The sequence below is a fragment of the Hippocampus bargibanti genome, linkage group LG18 (genome assembly GCF_051943395.1).
Source record: "Hippocampus bargibanti isolate YZ-2025 linkage group LG18, ASM5194339v1, whole genome shotgun sequence".
NCBI classification, from domain to species: Eukaryota; Metazoa; Chordata; class Actinopteri; order Syngnathiformes; family Syngnathidae; genus Hippocampus; species Hippocampus bargibanti.
Genome location: NC_142751.1, coordinates 11,879,898 through 11,900,312, shown reverse-complemented (window position 1 = coordinate 11,900,312; position 20,415 = coordinate 11,879,898). Strand labels below are relative to the sequence as shown.

At 40.0% G+C, this 20,415-nt stretch overlaps 1 protein-coding gene across 5 annotated transcripts in view; it reads left to right on the top strand.

The window, feature by feature from the left end:
* Positions 1-20,415, top strand: part of unc5cb (unc-5 netrin receptor Cb) — a 201,977-nt gene that overhangs the window by 142,230 nt on the left and 39,332 nt on the right. For all 5 annotated transcript variants that reach the window (XM_089020912.1, XM_089020911.1, XM_089020913.1 and 2 more), the window contains 3 exons: positions 4,629-4,859; positions 14,149-14,292; positions 18,703-18,806. In XM_089020912.1, coding sequence (XP_088877038.1) covers positions 4,629-4,859; positions 14,149-14,292; positions 18,703-18,806 — 479 coding nt within the window. The remainder of the gene's footprint in view (positions 1-4,628; positions 4,860-14,148; positions 14,293-18,702; positions 18,807-20,415) is intronic.

Below are 20,415 nucleotides of genomic sequence, written 5' to 3'. Positions count from 1 at the left end.
TGATACCTTGGCTTACGAACTTAATTGGTTCCCAGACAGAGTGTGTAAGGCGAAAAGTGTGAATCCCAAAAATTAATTTCCCATAGGAAACCATTAAAATGCGAATAATCAGTTCCAAGGGCCCCATAAAACATAATTTTCTACTTTCTAATTTTTTAAGCCTTAAAACTACACAAAATATACATTATTTCATGTATAATAAATGTGTTATGGTATTATAATTAAAGAAATAAACTACTGTATAATAAAGTTGTTTTATTTACATTTGTGATTTTGTTCATGGCTTGATGGAATGGAGTGGTCGCTTTCATCAGCATTAAACACTTGATGAGGAACGTAAACTTCTTCTTTCACCATCTTGAGGTGCTTTCTCTGCGCTAATTTTATCTAGTTCTTCATCAATTGTGTTCTGTTTAGCGGGGTTGATTTTCGCATCAAGTTTACAGATGGATTGTGCGGGTTGTTTGTGGAGCCCGATTGATGGGATATTTTAACCTTGCTGTATACACTCTGCTTTTGAACTATCAAAGTTGAAACGAGTCCAAATTTCACAGTTTTCTATCCATTTTATCACTCTCTCTCTGTCGTCTGCCTGTCTCTTTAATGTTTAACCTCCCCCCCACCCGCCCTCACTGCTGCATTATTGACCAATAACGTGGCTTTAACCGAATACTGGGGGTGGGGAATAGAGGACAAAAACAGTCGGCTGCCATTTTCTTGTTAGGAGAATGGGCTCGTTCCCGAACAACACATCACACATTGTGGCGCTCCGTGTGTATACCGAAAAATAGTTTGTATGCCAAGGTAAAATTTTCATAAATTTAACGTTCGTAAACCGAAAAGTTTGTAAGCCAAGGGGTTCTTAAACCGAGATATCACTGTACAAATGATGGCTGAAGAAACCATTTCATCGATATCTTGACAGCAATTACTACTTTCCTATTGATCTAGGTCTTTGGTCGCATCTTCTGTGATTTTATAGTGTTACAGAAAGCTCCCAAAAAGTCACCAACGTATCCCCACAACCCCCCCCCCCCCCAAGAAAATAGCCCGATCAAAATGCCGATCATTTTTAAACCATGAATTTCACTTTTCTCCGAAACTATGACAGTGAATTTATGTCAGCTGTGCTCCCTTCCCCACTCATCCGCAGTCTTCATCGGCAACAATAAATCTGCTTGAGGACATACGGGGATATATGGAGTGCTTATCTGGCACGGGGGTGTCACAGTGCCGACATTCAGACTCTTATCACAAGATACTCTCACACACACATGCCCACACATGCACAATAGAGTATATGGGTGTTTTGAAAGGCGCTTGAAATAAAATGTATTATTATTATGGGATCTGTGAAAAACAACACCCTCACAAATATCTCACCCTACAGCACAGATGTCAAAGTCAAGGCCCGCGGGCCATATCCGGCCCGCCACATGATTTTTTTCGGCCCGCGAAAGCAAATCAAACTTGTTAAATTCCATGATGATTGCTAAAATCTGAGCCAAAATTTCATATTTTTGGATGTCAACCACAATAAAAGTCATTATTCTTGACTTCAGATTTGAAAACGAGTTATTCATTAATTTGCTGTGTGCTCTATATGTTGTATATGTATGTATATGTATATGTCTATATTTGAAGGGATTTAAACATTCTAATGGGTTCCCCAAATTCATAACGGCCCTCGAGAGGAAACCATAACTACAATGTGGCCCGCGGCAAAAAATTACTTTGACACCCCTGCCCTACAGGATGCAAGAAGGGAAATACTCCGGTGCGCCTTATGCACCGGGAAATACGGTAAATTGGAAACCATTTTTTTTTTTATTTATGTATGTTTTATTTATTAATATTGTATCATTTAGTAATTTCTTTGTTTTATTTATTGATGTTTTGTTGTTTGTTTGTTTATTAGTTTTTGTGTATTTATTTATTTATTTGTGAAATATTTGTTTATGAATGCATTTAATTGTGTTATATTTTATTTATCTCTGTGTTTATTTTTATTTGTGTTTTATTTATATATTCATTTATTTATTTCACCATCCAATCAGATTTCACTTTACCGACGCACAATCTCATCCTCAATGTGAATGAACAAACATTTTTATTAAATTCTAACGTCTTGTTGAAGAAATGATTGACAGACAGTTCATTTGCATGCCACAAGATGGCCCCCAGAAAATCGAGCACGTTTAAAAAGGCAAAACAAAAACTAGCTAATATACAGTAAAGTCTCGTTATATCGATATCGGATATATCGATAGTCCCGGTTATATCGATAATATTTCTATGCACGTACGGAGAAAATTACATGCAAACAGGGTCGGATATATCGATAGTCCCGGTTATATCGATATTTTTTCGGACTTCCTTGGATATCGATATAACGAGACTTTACTGTATTACCATGACATATTCAGGTTGCAATTCACCACACATTAACAGCAAAGTAAACAAAATGCGACTTCCCCGCGCACCCCCTCACAACCATCAGCGACGATGGCCATGGTCACAACCGCCCCTCGCCTCACTCAACTTTTCATTTCCCAGCCATCATCTCAGGAAGGCGGTGGTAGGCGGGGGTGGGGGGTGAGGTATGGAGGCAGAGATAACATTAGAGAGACATCACAGAGAGATATGTGGCCGCCAGAGAGATTATTCAGCGCCGCAAAGGCAACCCAGGAGGCAACCTCTGTCAGACATCAAGGCTCCACCGTGTCCGCACAGGACAGGGAAGGTGGAGGGGGGGGGGGGGGGGACATAAGAGTACGGACGAATTACTGATGCACTGATAAACTCCACTTTTTGCCTTTTTTTTTATTGTTGTTTTCCTTCTCGACAATCATCACGTCAAAACAGAGTTGAGTTGAGCATTCAAAGGGAGAAGTTTCCCGTGCCCATGGTTGTGGTGTTTAACTGCCGCCGCGAGTGTTCGCTTGCGTTTGCGACGTATGCGATTCAAGACACAGAGATGAAAGGGAGTTGTAATTACAGGGAAGCAGCGTAACTGTCGACTGCACAAGTATTGGAGGAATGGCACAAAGTGGGCCAAGAGCCTCTGGTCATTTGATTTTCGGTTGGTGCGTATTGTATGTATTTCCAGGTTGAGAGACAGTCACAGAAAAAAAAGCACAGAGGAAGGAGAGTAAATCCGAAACTGGGCGTTAGCTTGTAACGTCATTTCACCTGAGTTGACCTCTGAACTCTGAAATGTGATGTAACCCAGACAACCTAACTGCTGATGCGTGAAAGTGTTTGCCATGAGTCATTCCAATTTCTAGCACAAAAGAGTATAACTAACTAGCTAGCTAGCTAGCTAGCTAGCTTGGAATGGAGTCTTAAACAACAAGACTTAGTTGTTTTATAAATATAGATGTTATAAATAAATATAATATATAAATATATGACTGGCTATCTAGCTCACTATCTATCACTATAGCTTGTTGGCTCTCTGGCTAGCTACAGTATCTATTAGCTAGCTTGCTAGCTTACTATGTATTTCCAGGTTGAGTGAATGCTGGCGCGTGTGGCCGCCGCTGCTCAGCCACAGAAAAACTTATCCTGTGACAGTAAAGTGACCTTGAGAGTTTTGAAAGGCGCTTCTAAATTAAAATTATTATTATTATTATTATTATTCACATTTTGAACATATTCAGTCATCCTTTAATCTGCCACTTGAGGGAGCCCTTATTATTATTATTATTATTGTTATTATTATTATTTAAATATTCAACAGGGAACATGCTTAATCAATGTGTAGGGCTAGCCTGTTAGCTAGCTGCTTAATCAAGATGTAGAACTAGCTATCTAGCTAACTAGCTAGGCCTACACCTTAATCAAGCATGTAACATAGCTAGTTAGCCATCTAACTAGCTATCTAGCTAGGCCTACACCTTGAATAAGCATCTTCCCAGTTGCATATTTATCATACATTTATAAAATGACTAAGTGTCGTTGTTTAAGACCCTATTCCTGATTGAGCAGGTGACGCTGCGGTCGAGCTCATAACCCCTCCACTGCTTTTTAGCTCGCAATGCGGTGGAAAAAGCCACACAAGGCTTAAATTTGATACATTTTACACGGTTCGAAGATTAACAGTACAAAACAGTTGGATGATTAATAATAATAAAACATTTATAGCAGGCGTGTCAAAGTCATTTTTTGCCGCGTGCCACATTGTATTTATGGTTTCCTCTCGAGGGCCGTTATGAATTTGGGGAACCCATTAGAATGTTTAAATCCCTTCAAATATTACATATAGAGCACACAGCAAATTAATGAATAACTCGTTTTCAAATCTGAAGATAAGAATAATGACTTTTATTGTGGTTGACATCCAAAAATATGAAATTTAGGCTCAGATTTTAGCAATCATCATGGAATTTAACAAGTTTGATTTGCTTTCGCGGGCCAAAAAAAATGATGTGGCGGGCCGGATTTGGCCCGCGGGCCTTGACTTTGACACCTGTGATTTATAGTATCATTCATGTATTTATTTTTTTCTCCGCATTTAGCAATCACACCAGCAATATTTGAGAGCGGAGAGAATTGCTTGATTTTTTTATTTTTATTTTTATATACTTGGTGAACTTCCTTAACCTCCTTCCTTTTTTTCCCTCTAGTGGACGACGATTTCATAGGTCTGAGCGAGCTGCCGGAAACCTTCCCCTCAGACCCGCCCGAACCGCTGCCCGTCTTCCTGATGGAACCGGAGGAGGCCTACATCGTCAAAAACAAACCCGTCAACCTGTACTGTAAGGCTACTCCTGCCACGCAGATCTACTTCAAGTGCAACAGCGAATGGGTTCACCAGAAGGAGCACACGGTGGAGGAGCGTGTGGATGAAAACTCCGGTAAGGAGAACCACTTCCTGCGTATACAGTGGGGCCTCGGTTTACGAACGCCTTGCGCTTATATATATATATATATATATATATATATATATATATATATATATACAGTAAAGTCTCGTTGTATCGATATCGGATATATCGATAGTCCCGGTTATATCGATACTATTTCTATGCACGCACGGAGAAAATTACATGCAAACGGGGTCGGATATATCGATAGTCCCGGTTATATCGATATTTTTTCGGACTCCCTTGAATATCGATATAACGAGACTTTACGGTATATATAATTTTTTTTATACATAATTCGACTCTGGGGGGGGAAAAACACATCCAGAATAAGGTAAAATAGTAACTCAGATGGCAATCTTGTTTTTTTTCCCCTCTGAATTGTCAGCCCCTGAAGGTACTGGCGCTATTACACCCAACAGTGTAGGCACTGATTGGCTACATTCAGCTGCCGTAATAGGAAATTTTGTTTCTTTCTTTAGCCCCCCAACAGGTACAAATCATTTGACATTTAGCGTGTTTTCATCCGGCTGTTTCCTCCCCCGTACCCATCAACACGCACATTCATACATCGCCGTTGCACTGTGGACCTCTAGATACGCTTCAATCCGTAACACGCACACAAAGAAGCAGATTCAAAAAGTATGTTGCAGCCAGAATATTAAAAAAAAAAAAAAAAGCAAAGGCGTATTGAAGTTTTGCCCTTTCACCTGAGATGTTACTTGTGCTTTATGTTCCTTATTGTTATTGCGAAGAAGGCGTTTGAAGGTTGCCGTGTTTCTTTGGCTTTTTGTGTCAAAGGGGTTTGCGCTAAAAGCATCAACACAAAACAACAGCCCACGCGTCAGCGTACCGAGACCACCCGTTCCAGGCCCACGGGCAACTTCCTGTGCAGATATTCATTCATTGATGCTCTTTATCACCCCCCCCCCCCCCCCCCCCACCGCACAAACACAAATAATCACATATTGGCTAACTTTGCGTTTGGCACACACATTACAAAGACAAGTATGGATTTAAGATATAATTGTGTAAAACGTTGAATTTATTATTTTTCAATGCAACTCAAACAGTACAGAATGCATAGTAATATTTTTCATAATAATACTAATAAATAATAATAAGTGACATGAATCAGTTCTAGATGAAAAAGGAGAGAGGATCAAAGTGTCCTTTTCAGCAGTGGATCTTGGGTATTTCAGACTATTATTAGAGTTTGGATTCAGACAATAATAACAATACATTTCATTCATAAGCGCCTTTCAAAACTCTCAAGGATACTTTACAGTCACATGATATTTTTTCTGCGAGTGAGCAGCGGCAGCCACACGCACCAGCGTTCACTGAACTGTACATGTCATTTAAATATGCAGTTGATATCTTTTAGTATTTGTTTCAGTAGCAAAAATCGGTGCCATTTTCATCCCTGCGACAAGTACAACTGTGTGAGAAAATGTACTTAAAAAAATATTTTCCGGTGTATAAGGCGCACACGAAAGCCTTGATTTTCTTCAAAAGATGAGCCTGATACGCAAGTATGCCTGATATTTACTCATGTAGAAAAAATATTAGGTAAGCACAACTTGTACCGTATTTTCCATTATATAAGGCACACCCCTAATGAATGGTGTATTTTCAATGTTTTTCCGTATATAAGGCGCACCTTCAATGAATGAAAAATGTTTTCCAAGTATAATACAGTGATACCTCGGTTTACGAACCCCTTGGCTTACAAACTTTTCGGTTGACAAACCTATCAACCCAGCTAAACAGAACACAATTGATGAGGAACTAGATAAAATTATCACAGAGAAAGCACCTCCAAGGGATCATTCCTCAAGATGGTGAAAGAAGAAGGCTACGTTCCACATCAAGTGTTGATGAAACCGGCCACTCCATTCCATCAAGCCATCAACGACCATCACAAAGGTAAATAAAACGACTTTATTATACAGTACAGTTTATTTCTTTAATTATAATACCATAGCACATTTATTATACATAAAATAAGGTATAGTTTGTGTAGTTTTAAGGCTTAGAAAATTGGAAAGTAGAAAATTATGTTTTATGGGCACCTGGGAACGGATTATTCTCATTTTAATGTTTTCCTATGGGAAATTAATTTTTGCGATACACACTTTTCGCCTTACACACTCTGTCTGCGAACCAATGAAGTTTGTAAGCCAAGGTATCACTGTGTAAGGAATGACATTTTTTTTCCAAGTATAATATATGAATATATAAAAGTTTTCCAAATATAAAGTACACCACATTGTGTAGGTGCTAGAGTCGAGGCTGGATTTACGCACTACTTCTCCCCTAGTGGTAAATGAAACCTGCTGTGGCTCAATATTACTTGACATATAAGGTGCATCTGCATATAAGGCTCCGAGTCATCTTTGGAACAAAATCAAGACTTTTAGGTGCAGCTTATACACCGGATAATACGATACTCTATTGTAAAGAAATTGAGCTAAAATGAGATTTAGACCGAATTACATCAGTGCAAACATAACAAACATACCTAAAAAATGAGAAAACAAAAGCCTCCAGGGTAAAACGACAACTTTATCCGAGGATGAGAGCGATGGCCGCAAGAACAGCCAATTGGAGACTGTGGAGTACACAATAATAGTACAACATTCCCACATCAGCATAACCAGCTTGACAATCGTGTCATGAAATGATTCGGTGTTGTTTGGTCGACCTAACATCAAAGTCGCTCCGAAATAATGCAGCCGCATCCGAACGTTTCTTTGGAGAGAGAAAGTGACCAAACAGAATCCGCTCATCTTTGTGGACGCCAGTGGGCAAAGTCACGATACATCATGTCTGATTCCAAGCTTGTAATTGTCTTCTTTTCTGCCTGTCAGCGACTCTTGGCAGTCTTAACATTGCCTGTGATTTAAAATGCAATTACACTGCACAGCGTTTTTGACCCGTGTTTGAGCAGGTCTTTTTTTTAATTGGTTGGAAAAACAGGACTTACTTGTTGCTTGTTTAGCAATTAGTGTTGAGGATTCTATTTTTATTTTTTTTTAATGTACAGTGATACATTAGCTTACAAACTTAATTGGTTCCCAGACAGAGTGTGTAAGGCGAAAAGTGTGTATCCCAAAAAATAATTTCCCATAGGAAACCATTAAAATGAGAATATTCTGTTCCCAGGTCCCCATAAAACATAATTTTCTAATTTTCTAAGCCTTAAAACTACACAAAATCTACATTATTTTATGTATAATTAATGTGATATGGTATTATAATTACAGAAATAAACTGTACTGTATCATAAAGTTATTTTATTTACCTTTGTGATGGTCGTTGATGGCTTGATGAAATGGAGTGGCCAGTTTCATCAGCATTAAACACTTGATGAGTGGTCGGTCAGGGGCGTTCCTTCAGTGATGTAGGGTGAGGACTCGTCACCAACTCAAAAACAAGACTTCCGGAATATTCAGGGCGAGTCTTAAAACGTAAAATATAGCGGTGGAATCTTTGTAAAATACGCTCAGTAGAAGTCATTTGAAGCCATTTTACAAATTATGGACACAATTTATCCGGGGATGTCGGTTCTCCTTTAACGTTTTATTTATTATATCACTAGTGGCTCTAAGACCCTTAACAAAGAGAGAGCTGTCACATGAAGATCAGAATTTGGACCTAGAAAGTAGTAAATGGGACACTGGAATCTGAAAATACATATAAAATCCTTTAGACCCAAAAATACAAAGTATCAGCAGAGAGCAGGGCTGGAAGCAGAAGCCATGTAAGAAAGCTTGACACTAACAACATGTCACTAAAGTTAACTACCGAGAGACATCAGGCCATGCCCACTCCTATCCGAGTAAAATTATCAGATGAGGTCAGCAGGCTTATTTCAGAGCTCTGACAGGCTCTTCTAGTCGGCTGATCCTTGTGATACCTCGAAAGTAAGGCAGTCAAAAAAAAAAAAAGTGGCCTTCGTAAGGACCATGAAGTCACGAATGACTCCTGATGTCTGTGTGCAGCTTATCGTTATCGGCGGGAATCAAATGACTTTCTAAATTGAATCGTTGAGTCATCACTCCAGTGCTCCCGCTGACTCAGATGAATCCACGCTTGATTCTGCCAAACGTCATTGTGTAGCGTGTAATTGTTATTGTGGGGAAGTGACTAAATACAACAACCTGGTTGCTGTACTAATGTACATTTCTTGATACAGTAAAGTCTCGTTATATCGATATCGGATATATCGATAGTCCCGGTTATATCGATACTATTTCTATGCACGCACGGAGAAAATAACATGCAAACAGGGTCGGATATATCGATAGTCCCGGTTATATCGATATTTTTTCGGACTCCCTTGAATAGCGATATAACGAGACTTTACTGTATTTTAGATGGCCGTACTTAACTCATTCACTGGCAGACGATGTGCAAAAAATGTGTCCACTACAGTGCCAGGGTTTTGGTCATTGTCACTCAAATTGCAGGACCCATAGAATATTGTTTTAAGACGACATAAACATTCAATTCAGCGTATGAAACCTTCGACCAGTGGTGTAAAACTGATATTTGTCACGGGCCACATCGTAGTTACGGTTTCCCTTGGAGGGCCGTTATGAATTTTGGGAAACCATATAAATGTTTCATCATCTCCACATATTATATACATAGCACACAATAAAATAATGAATAACTAGTTTTAAAATTTGAAGTCAAAAATAATGACTGTTTTTGTGGTTTACATGGGACAATTCGAAATTTTGGTTTGGTTAGATTTGCTTTCACGGGCCGAATAAAATAATGTGGTGGGCCGGTTTTGGCCCTCGGGCCTTGACTTTGACACATGTGCCTTAGACTCTCTTCTTTCATCAGAATAAAAGATTTAACTCCTAAATTATATGTATATCTGGCGTTATCTGAGCATGAAATGGAGGCGGCTGTACAAAATATAATATAATACATAAGTATTGATTAATATAGCCTTTTGACAACAGCTGAAGCTGGAACAAAGCGCTAATATGGACAAAAGGCAAATGCCGCCCCCTCGTGGAAGGGAAAAACATTGACCTGGTCTGACCAGTGCTTTATCAGCACACCTGAACAAATTCGGAAATGGCGCCCCACATCACACTTTTCAATTCCCGAATGAATTTTGGAATGGCAGCGATTTAGTTAATTATGTACTTTTTTATTCCTTCAATTTATAAAGAGGGAAAAAAAACTGCAGAAATTGACTTTTTTTTAGGGGGATACTCGAATGGTTTGAATGCCATGATGTCTGTCAGTTATTGAAAAAAAATACTAGTTACTCTTTTCAACCAGAAAATGCCATTTTGTATAAAGTTAGCATAATAGCATATTTTTCGCAAAAAATATCTTGTCATAAAACGACTGTAGGGGAAAAATACTGTATATATATATATATTTTGTTTGTTTGTTTTTTACGGACAACATCCACCAATATTTTGCCCTAAACCCGAATCATAGTTGTTCTTACAAAAAAAAAATGGCAATACTTTGAAAGATGGGTAATCAATCTCTCTAATTTAAGGAAACCCTAGTCCTGTGTTTTGGTACATTTGCCCGGTCCGTCTTCCATGCAAATTTCTGATTCGAAACACTCTAAGTCTAAGCACTCACGTCTGCTCCTCTGCATCCTGGCCATAAATTTTACATGAGGAGTAAGCTGTGCGGGATGCGACTGTAAGAAAAGGAACAAGGCGTGTGTGTGAAGGCACTGAACCCGAACTAAAATGGCATGTTCGTTTTTAAAAGCCGACTATTTCTTCCCCCCCACACCCCCACCCACACACACACACACTTTCCCCAGTCAGAAAACTCAAGACGCACCCGACAAAACCACACGTAGATCCCCGGATATAAAACAGTCACAGCTCAGCTCAAATTATCCATAATTATTTTTTATCCCGACTCCTTAATTATTTTTATCCCCAGTCCTTCACATTTAGAGCCTCGGATTGTCCCATACTGATTTGCCCACACATCATCTTGTGTTGGGAAATGCGATTTGCGGCCCAGATTAGCATCTTGATTGAGCCAACCACATCATAATATGACATCAACACAAGCTCTCTTAGGTGTACTAAACATGACAGTATCTCACTCGCATTACAAGTCCCAATTTATCGATGGAAATTAAAATGGCCGCTACAAATCTTGTTAAGACATAGGTGTCAATGCCAAGGCCAGGGGGCCAAATCTGGCCCGCTACATCATTTTATTCGGTCCGCGAAAGCAAATCTCTCATGGGAGTCGGAAAAAATATCGATATAACCGGACTATCGATATATCCGATCCTGCGGCATGTAAATTTTCTCCTTACGTTCATAGAAATAGCATCGATATAACCGGGACTATCGATATAACCGATATCAATATAACGAGACTTTACTGTATCTACCTGGCTACCTAGCTAGTTATTTATTTGCTATCCATTAGCTATCTATTTGCTATCCATTAGCTATCTATTTGCGATCCATTAGCTATCTAGCTAGCTAGCTAGATAACTAACTATCTATTACTGTACTTACTAGCTAGCTAGCTAGCTATCTATTAGTTATCGATTACCTCGCTAGCTAACTTTCTATCTGAGTTATTCCAGGTTGAGAGAACGCTGGCGCGTGTGGCTGCCGTTGCTCACCCACAGAAAAACTGATCATGTGACTGTAAGGTGACCTTGAGAGATTTGAAAGGCGCTTATGTATGAAATGTGTTATTATTGTTAATATAGCCCGCGGCAAATAGTGAGTTTGACACCCCTTGTGTTAAGCAGTTGACTTTCGGTGCAGATGTGCGTGAATACATGTGTGGTAAAAGCAACTGACCTCCCTTGTTAAGGGTCGTTTTCAAGGGATATTTTAAGTCAATCTGGTCGTTCTCATGAGGCTTTGGCTGAATTCCGGGCGGCAAAACTTAAGCGCTATTTTACGATATGGATTGTTTTACTGCAAGATGAGCGTTGCTGCACCTGCGAGTGACTCACAGTGTAAATCGCGAAAAACGTTTTCCTTTAAATAAGAGGCCTACACCCTAAACAGCTCTCACAATTCATACCAAGGGACGATTTGCATGTTTTTTGGAATGCGGGAGGACCCTAAGAAAACCCACACAGGCACAAGGAGAACATGTCAACTTCACACAGAAAGGCCCAGAATCAAACCCTTACAACTCAAAACATGCTAACCAGTTGCTTACCCTGACACCCACGGCCTGTATCATTACATATAATTTATAGTTGAATTACATTTTATTGCGTACTTAGTGAGTCTTAAGGCGTGGCCCTGTCAGGGGGAAAAAAAACATCTTATAAGAGTAAATTGATGTATTTGTGAACAATAAATAAACACCAGTCAGCCAAAAAATGGGGAGAGTTACGCGGTGTGGTTTTGTGACGCTGATGTTAGGGTCTGACTTGGTAAATCCAAACAAGATCAGCGTCTGCATCCTAAATGGCGGCTTGTAATGGCACAGCCTGGAAATGCTGCCGTAATGGAACGTGGGCATATGATCTCTGAAGTTAGACCAACATGTATTTATTTATTTTTGCTTGCGACTGGGCCTAATGCTGATGAGTTATCCGTGTGTGACGCTTCCAAGATCGATAAAAATGCTCGTATTTGTGATATTCATTTAGTCCTTTCCCCCCCTAAATTTAGTAAATTAACTCATTCGCTGCCGAACCATAATTTATTCGGGAATTGAAAAGTGTGACGTAGAGTGCCATTCCCGAATGTGTTCAGGTTTTGGTTTTTCTTGCGAGAGGTGCGGATAAAGCGCCGGTCACACCTCTGACAATGTTTTTCGCTTACACGCGGGGCTGAATTTGCCTTTTGTCCTTGTTAGCTCTTTATTCCAGCTTCAGCTGTTGTTAAAGCTCTGTATAAATCAATATGTATGTATTGTATTGTATTGTATTGTATTGTATTTTATACAGCCGCCCCCATTTCAAACTCAGATAACTCCAGACCCATATAACTTAGGAATTAACTCTATTTCTAATGAAATAAGAGAGCCTCAGGTTCTAACGCTGTATTGAATCTTGATGTTGTCCTAAAACTCAATATTCAGTGGGTCCTGCAATTTGAGTGAAAATGACAACAACCCTGGCACTACCGTGGGCATATTTTTGCACATAGTCTGGCAGTGAATACGTTTAAAAGTATTTTTAATTTGGTTATCACAATACATTATTGGAAGTGACCTTGAGAGTTTTGAATGGCACTTAGAAATGAAATGGATTATTATTATTATTATTATTATTATTATTATTATTATTATTATTATTATTATTATTATATACATTGCAAGTTTATGGAAAAAAAAAGAAATAAAAAAAAATCAAGAACATTTATCAGTTTTGCAGTTACTTTATAATAGTTGCCGAATTGTATTACAATAAAATGTTATTATTATTGATATGAACCTTCACACCAACTTTATTGGATTTTTTTTTAAACAATTTTATTTTATTGAATTTGTAAGTGGTATCTAGGAAGTAGAGAAAAATAAACCGTTGCTCATATTACAAGTATTCCTCCATTTTGAATGATTACACTGTTAAAATAAAATATAATCATATAACTGACGTGCATGTATTTACTTGTTTATTAAAATGATTTTTTTGTGGTAATTATTGTTTCGGAAGTATGTTGACGTGAATCACAACTGCTCTTGCGTACATAGCTAAATTTAGTGGCTTGTTAGCGTCTTTTCTGTATTGTCTTAGCCACATTTACACAAAGATGTGCATTTTTTCTGCATCAAATAATCTGCAAAGCATTTATTTTAAACACGAATGTGCTTGAATGAATATTATTGTTCCAGTCAAAACTTGTCATTGTTTTGGTTGGGTGCATGAATTGCCCGCTTGTCCCATTTAATGGTAATTTCCCTTGAAATTGTTCTAAATGCGTACAAATAAAGGTCTCCGCAAACATTTCTGGTGCCCACCGATGCCAGCTAATCAGCTCTGTGGGATGTGGCGGCATTTTGTCTTGTGCATCAGATTTATTGGTTTGAGGCCTGGCACCCGGATGAGCACTAATCAGTAGGGTTAGCAAACAGGATTGGCTTCGCTCTAACGCTCCCAATCCGCCCTCACGGGACCCTCCGGCTCAGCATTGTGACTGCGGAATCAAAGCCGATGCATGCACGCAAACACACATTCACACACAATGTCGATGTAAGTCACAAAGCTGGTTATGAAGATATTTGTTGATTTTTTTTGTGTCCGATACTCCAGTAAACATCTCGCATCTGTCTGTCATCACAGGGCTAGTGGTGAGAGAAGCCAGTATCGAGATTACTCGCCAGCAGGTGGAGGAGCTCTTTGGACCTGAGGATTTTTGGTGCCAGTGTGTGGCCTGGAGCTCCGCAGGGACCACCAAGAGCCGTAAAGCCCATGTCCGCATCGCTTGTGAGTACTCTCGCCTCCTCATTGGTCCCGTCTCTATATATATTCAGGCATCTGGAAACTGGAAACATCAGGAAAGTAACAATCTGCTCAATTGGATTTCAAAACATTTCCTCAGGACATTAATGGCACTGTATGGAGGCCCCCGCGTAGCTTCCAGATGCCTGAATATGGCATACACACTATTTTTCGGGAAACACACGGAGCGCCACAATGAGTTATGTATCGTTCGCGAACGAGCCGCTTCTTGCAGCTTCTAACAAGAAGCTGGAAATGGCAGCCGGCTTTTTTCCCCTCTATTCCCCGCCCCCAGTCTTCGGTTAAAGCCGCATGTGATTGGTCAAGATCAGTGGTAGAGGAGGGAGGGGACACACGCAGCAGGACATACACACACACAGCAGTGAGCGGGGGAAAGGGTTACAGAAACAGAAACACACACACACGAAAGAGAGACGACAGAGCTTGAAACAAAAGTGGAGAAAAAAAACACAAAAGTGAAATGGTCAGAAAATGGATAGAAAACACAGTGAAATTTGGACCTGTTTCAACTTTATTGATATTTCAAAGGCAGAGTGTAGACTGCAAGGTTAAAATATCCCATCAATCAGGCTCCACAAATAACCCACACAAGCAGTCTGTACAATTTGAAGAGAACATACAAGCCGATGCCTGCATCTGTTGCTGTTGCAATAGCACAATTTCCAAGATGTACAACCCAGAGCTCTTTGAGACACTTTATGCAAAAAGCTATCCATTCCATCAAGTCATCAACGACCATCACAAAGGTAAATAAAAGGACTTTATGATACTGTAGTTTTTCTTCAATTACAATATCATAGCACATTTATTGTACATAAAATAAGGTATATTGTGTGTAGTTGTAAGGCTTTTTCAGTTGAAAGTTAGGTTTTTTGGGGACCTGGGAACGGATTATTCTCATTTTAATTGTTTCCTATGGGAAATTAATGTTTGGAATACACACTTTTCGCCTTACACACACTTTCTGGGAACCAATTAAGTTCGTACGCCAAGGTATCCCTATACACAGAAAAGAGGCCACACCACATATTTACACTCCCCACTCAAAAGCATCGCAAAATAATTTCCCAAACAAGAGACCAAGTTTGCCGCTGTTTGGGCTTTTTTCCTTTTACTCTTTCAAAAAAACAACAAACTGCCAGTCGAAGCATGATGAAAGCCCATCAGAGTTGACAGTTCTAGTTCTAGTTGCAGCATCAAGGCGATCGCGTTGCAACATAAAGCACGTTACGTAACATGACAGCGCGCGTCGTTGTCATCATTACACCTGAAGGGACAAATCGGTGCACTTTCAACTTTCTTGTCATGAGAAGCATTTACTTTAGATGCTTTTACCACTCACCCAATTGTTGTGAGTCTCTTCCTGGTCAGATGATGGCGCTTTTTTTGGCATCAGGTACGCCCCGATAAAGGCCTTGAGATATGTAAAACTCAAGACACTTCTGTGTTTTTTAGTTAAAACTAGTTTGGGTTTTCGGATTGGGATGGATTAGCTTTTATTAGTCTCTCAGTGGAGAAATGTACATTTCACAGCAGCAAAGTGATGAAAGTAAGAGGAAAGGAAAAGAAGAAGTAGAAAAAACAAAATACAGGAGCTGTTATAAAGGCAGACAGTCACAGCGCCATCTTGAAGTCAAAACAACAACAAAAAAACTGAATAACAGATAATGCGACACAACACAGTCATTCAATGCTAAGCACTTTCTACACCCTCTTTGTTGTATGAAGCAGTTCTAGATGAAAGAGGAGAGGATCAAAGCATCTTTTTCACCAGTGGATCAGAGATATCATGGTGGAATGTGTACGTCTGCTACAAGCTAAATGTTAAAAGCAAACAAAGCTATAGCATCCAATGATGAAAACAGATTGTCTCATATCTTCTGTCCCACGTAAATCCGCTTCAATTCCAAGCTGCGACAATTCCACATCCACATTGGCTCCCTGCGCTGCGCTCCCGGAACAAAGCTGTGAAAATGCTGCCCACTACAGGCGCAAAAAAAGCACAATTGTCCAAAAGTTGTTTAGCGATGACGGTCAAATGGCACCGATATTCCTCCCAAATCTACTTTGCTGCTGCGAAATGTAAATTTCTCCACTGCGAGACTAATAAAGGCTTATCCAATCCAAATCAAAAACAGTGCTGGCATATAGAACATGCTGCCAAAAAAGCGCAAACGCTCAGCAGTCTCCTCCTTGATGAATGTTGTGGCCAAAAACCTGAAAAACAATCTGTATCGGTTCCACACGACGCTCACCAACTGAAAGTGACGAAAGAAAACACAAAACAACAAAAAAAGCAAGGCTTGTGAGAGCACTTGCTGATTGGCTACCTACTCGGGCACCATCTTGGACTTCTTTCTTTGCGCCACTTTTTGCGATTATAGCGCTTAAAAGTGTATTTATCGCGCTTTCACGTTGAGCGAGGAGTGTACGACTTTGATGTAAAGAGAGGGAGCCATATACGAGCTCGGCGCTCCACTCCTTTATATTCCGCTCAAAGTACTTTCGATGACGAAGCTTCTCGGATGAGCAACGACAAAACGCGTGACACCTTCAAAGAAGTACAGATGACGGCTAAAGAAACCTTTTCATCGATGGACCACTCCTGTACGACTGAGAGCTTACACAGACACCCAAAGTACTGCATCCCGTGTTGACGTGTTGACGCGTGTCGACTCACTGCTTCCACTCTACCTCCGCTGTTATTCCAGAGTCGGATCTATGCCTGTCGGTCCCCCACTGAGCCGTCCCCCGCTGCTCCGCCTCCTATAATCACCCATGATGAGTAGCCTGCCGGCGCTAACCTATCCCTCAAATCGCAACGGACCCCCTCTTCCCCCTCCTCATTAGCTCCCACTGAATGGATTAGCTCCTCGACTGAGCTCACTCGTCGGATCGGCATCTTTTCATAGACTCAATCGCGTCAATATAACGGGGAAATATTGGTTTGTTTGGTTCTCCTTCTCCCACTATGTGTGAACATATACACTTGAATCAAACTGTGAGTCATCATTGGCGCGGGGTGGAGGTGTCGTCCCGGAGAAATGCCTTTCCGCCGCCGTGCAAAATTGTAAAAGCATTTTTAACTCATTCACTGTCAGGCATGTGCAAAAAATGTGGCCACTCCGGTGCCTGGATTTTTGTCATTGTCATTCGAATTCCAGGACCCACAGAATTTTGAATTATAGGATGACATCAACATTCAATACGGCATTAGAAACCTTAGACTCTCTTCTTTCATCAGAAAAAACAGTTAATTCCTAAATTATATGGGTCTGGAGTTATATGAGCTTGAAATGAGGGTGGCAATACAATACAATACAATACAATACAATACAATACAATACACTGGTCTATCTAATTTGTAACAGAAAGTAAGGAGATAGAATGAACTTAACACAACTAGCCATCTAGCTAGCTATCTATTAGCTATCTATTCGCCAGCTATCTATTTGAGTTACTTCCGGGGTGAGTGAACACTGGAGCATGTGGCTGCCACTGCTCACCCGCAGAAAAATTTATCCTGTGACTGTAAAGTGACCTTGAGAGTTTTGAAAGGTGCTTGTAAATGAAATGTATTATTATTATTATTATTATTATTATTATTATTATTATTCACATTTTGAGCATATTCAGTAAATCTTCCATCTGCCACTAGAGGAGGCCTCATGCCTCTAGTGGTATTTGTAATCATAATAATACCTTTTATTTATAAGCGCCTTTCAAAGTTCTCAAGGAGACTTTTTACTCTGGTTTCTAGCTGGAGGGAAACAGCCCCAAAAAATACAACCTCACTTTGCAGTATTTATTTTTTAAGTTACTTAAGTGTATCACACCGTATCCTCCATCTTCCCGTGTCATACTCCCAGAAGCAGATGGCAAAAAAAAAAACATATTTTCACTTTAAACCACAAAATGCAATTAATGCAAATTTTTGGATTCACCTTTTTTTTCCTCACTCTTATTTCCTCTTTTCACGCCCACACATCTACTTACGTTTCTCGCCTTTTCTTTTTCTTCCCGTTCTTCTCCATTAGCTACGGTATAGTTTTAAAATATGCACCATTTGTCAGATGATCCCTTCCGATTTCATAGCAGCCTTTTTTTTTGTGACTGCCACGTCAACCGTTTGAGTTATTTTACTTTTACGTGTCATTCATTGTATGCAACGATTCCTATTTAAAAGTGCATATCATAGTTTTAAAATTGTGACTAAAGATTCGATATAAATATATACTACAAATATAATGGAACTGTCTTAACACTGTTTTTTTGTGTGTACTAGAAGGAGCCCACCAACAAATGTACAGTATGGTGAAGAAGTTGCTAATGCATTAGCAATGTTAGCTTAAAATGTAATTTTCTTCATTGTAGATCTGAGAAAGACTTTCGACCAAGAACCGCTCGGGAAGGAAGTGTCAATGGAACAGGAAGTGTTGCTTCAGTGCCGCCCACCCGAAGGCATCCCGATGGCTGAGGTAAGCTATGAGTGAAAACATTAATGTTTGTGGGTTCCTTTTTTTTCCCATTGTTCCGTCTGCATGTACGGAAATTCTTTTTCCATTGCCTCTTTCTGGGTAGTTTTATCTGTTTGGCTAACACAGCTAATAAAATTTGAGAGGGTTGGAGGGGTGAAAAAGGAGACGGAATTGAGAATCAAACCAGCTGTGTCCCCCTGTTACTTCCTCCCAGTCAAGAGTAGAACATTATAAACGTGCATTTGAAAAGGCTCACTTGAGATTGCAGGAACATAAATAGAGGATGAAAGACAAGATTGATGTGGGATGGTTGGGGGGGGGGGGGTGAGAAGGCGGGGCGCTCTGGCGAATGTGTGTGCGCGTTTGTGTTTTGTGGTTGAGGGGGGTGTTAGAATGAACCCTGTCAAGGCTTGTGATTGACCTGGAAACGGCGAGTTAACCGAGTGGAACTGCACAACATTTATCCACACTCAAAGTGCTGACAGGCTAAATGGCCCCAAAGTTTCAGGCACTACTCAACAGACTGTCCTTAAACAATCCATACAAGCTCGGGTTGCCTGCAGCAGCCGTAAAATGTCCGCAGTGTCTTCCAAGTTCTTCCCGTCAGCCGCGGATTTGCTCGGTGCGGCGATTAAGGGCACAGCGGGGTGCTACACTAACTCAAACGGATGACAATGATTGGTCAGCGAAGAAGATGGATTCGTAGACGCCTTTATTTTTTCAGTCTTTGAAGTAGAAATCTATCCATTCAATGTGTCTTGTCTTCTTTTGGGTTACCGAGGAGCTGCAGACAATCCCAATTGACTTTTGATGAGAGGCTATGGTATTTGGCATTACATTATATGTTGTTAGCTTTAAGCTAGCAGATGTTCATTGCGGTGAGGTAGATGATTTTTGTGCTGAAATAGTCCAAGTAAACTTACATTGCGATTTCCTGCATAGCGTGGAGTATATTTTTGACTTCCACCACTGATTTATACGCTGTCTATGCTTGAAGGAATGCCGCAGAAGTCCTAGAACTAAACATACGTGGTATTGTTTCATTTTTTAAACAAAGCTATTGCGGTCATCCAAGCATTTCTTACATTGCCAGTCAGGTTTGGCAGATACAGAAGCATGCTTTCAGATTCTTTAATTAATCCTTCTTACCTCATGCTTAAAAAAAAAAGACAAAGGTTCCATTGCATCATGTATTTTTCCACCCCTGAACTCAAAACACAGCTGGACACAAGAGAACATTGTTTTCAGCATAGGAGGCGGAAAAAAAACAGATGTGCTGCATCTTAGGTTTCATCTGGATCTAGAGAAATACGTTACAGACGCTGCGATGGAAAGATCTGTCATATTTCACCCGCCGGCGAAGGAAAACATGGCATGAGAAGATGAGACGTCTAGAGCCCGTGTGGTTACTTGGAGGCTGCGCGGCCGACTGCGGTTTAAAATACTCGTTGCATTTTTTCAGTAAAACGCGCTGACTACAAGCGATTGACTTTGTTGGACAGTTAAGCGCCAGACTCACAATGATTGGGATTCCAAAAAAATCAGGGTAACCCTAACCCTAACCCTAAATTTCTGTCCAACCAATTTGGCGAAATAGACAAACAGTGAC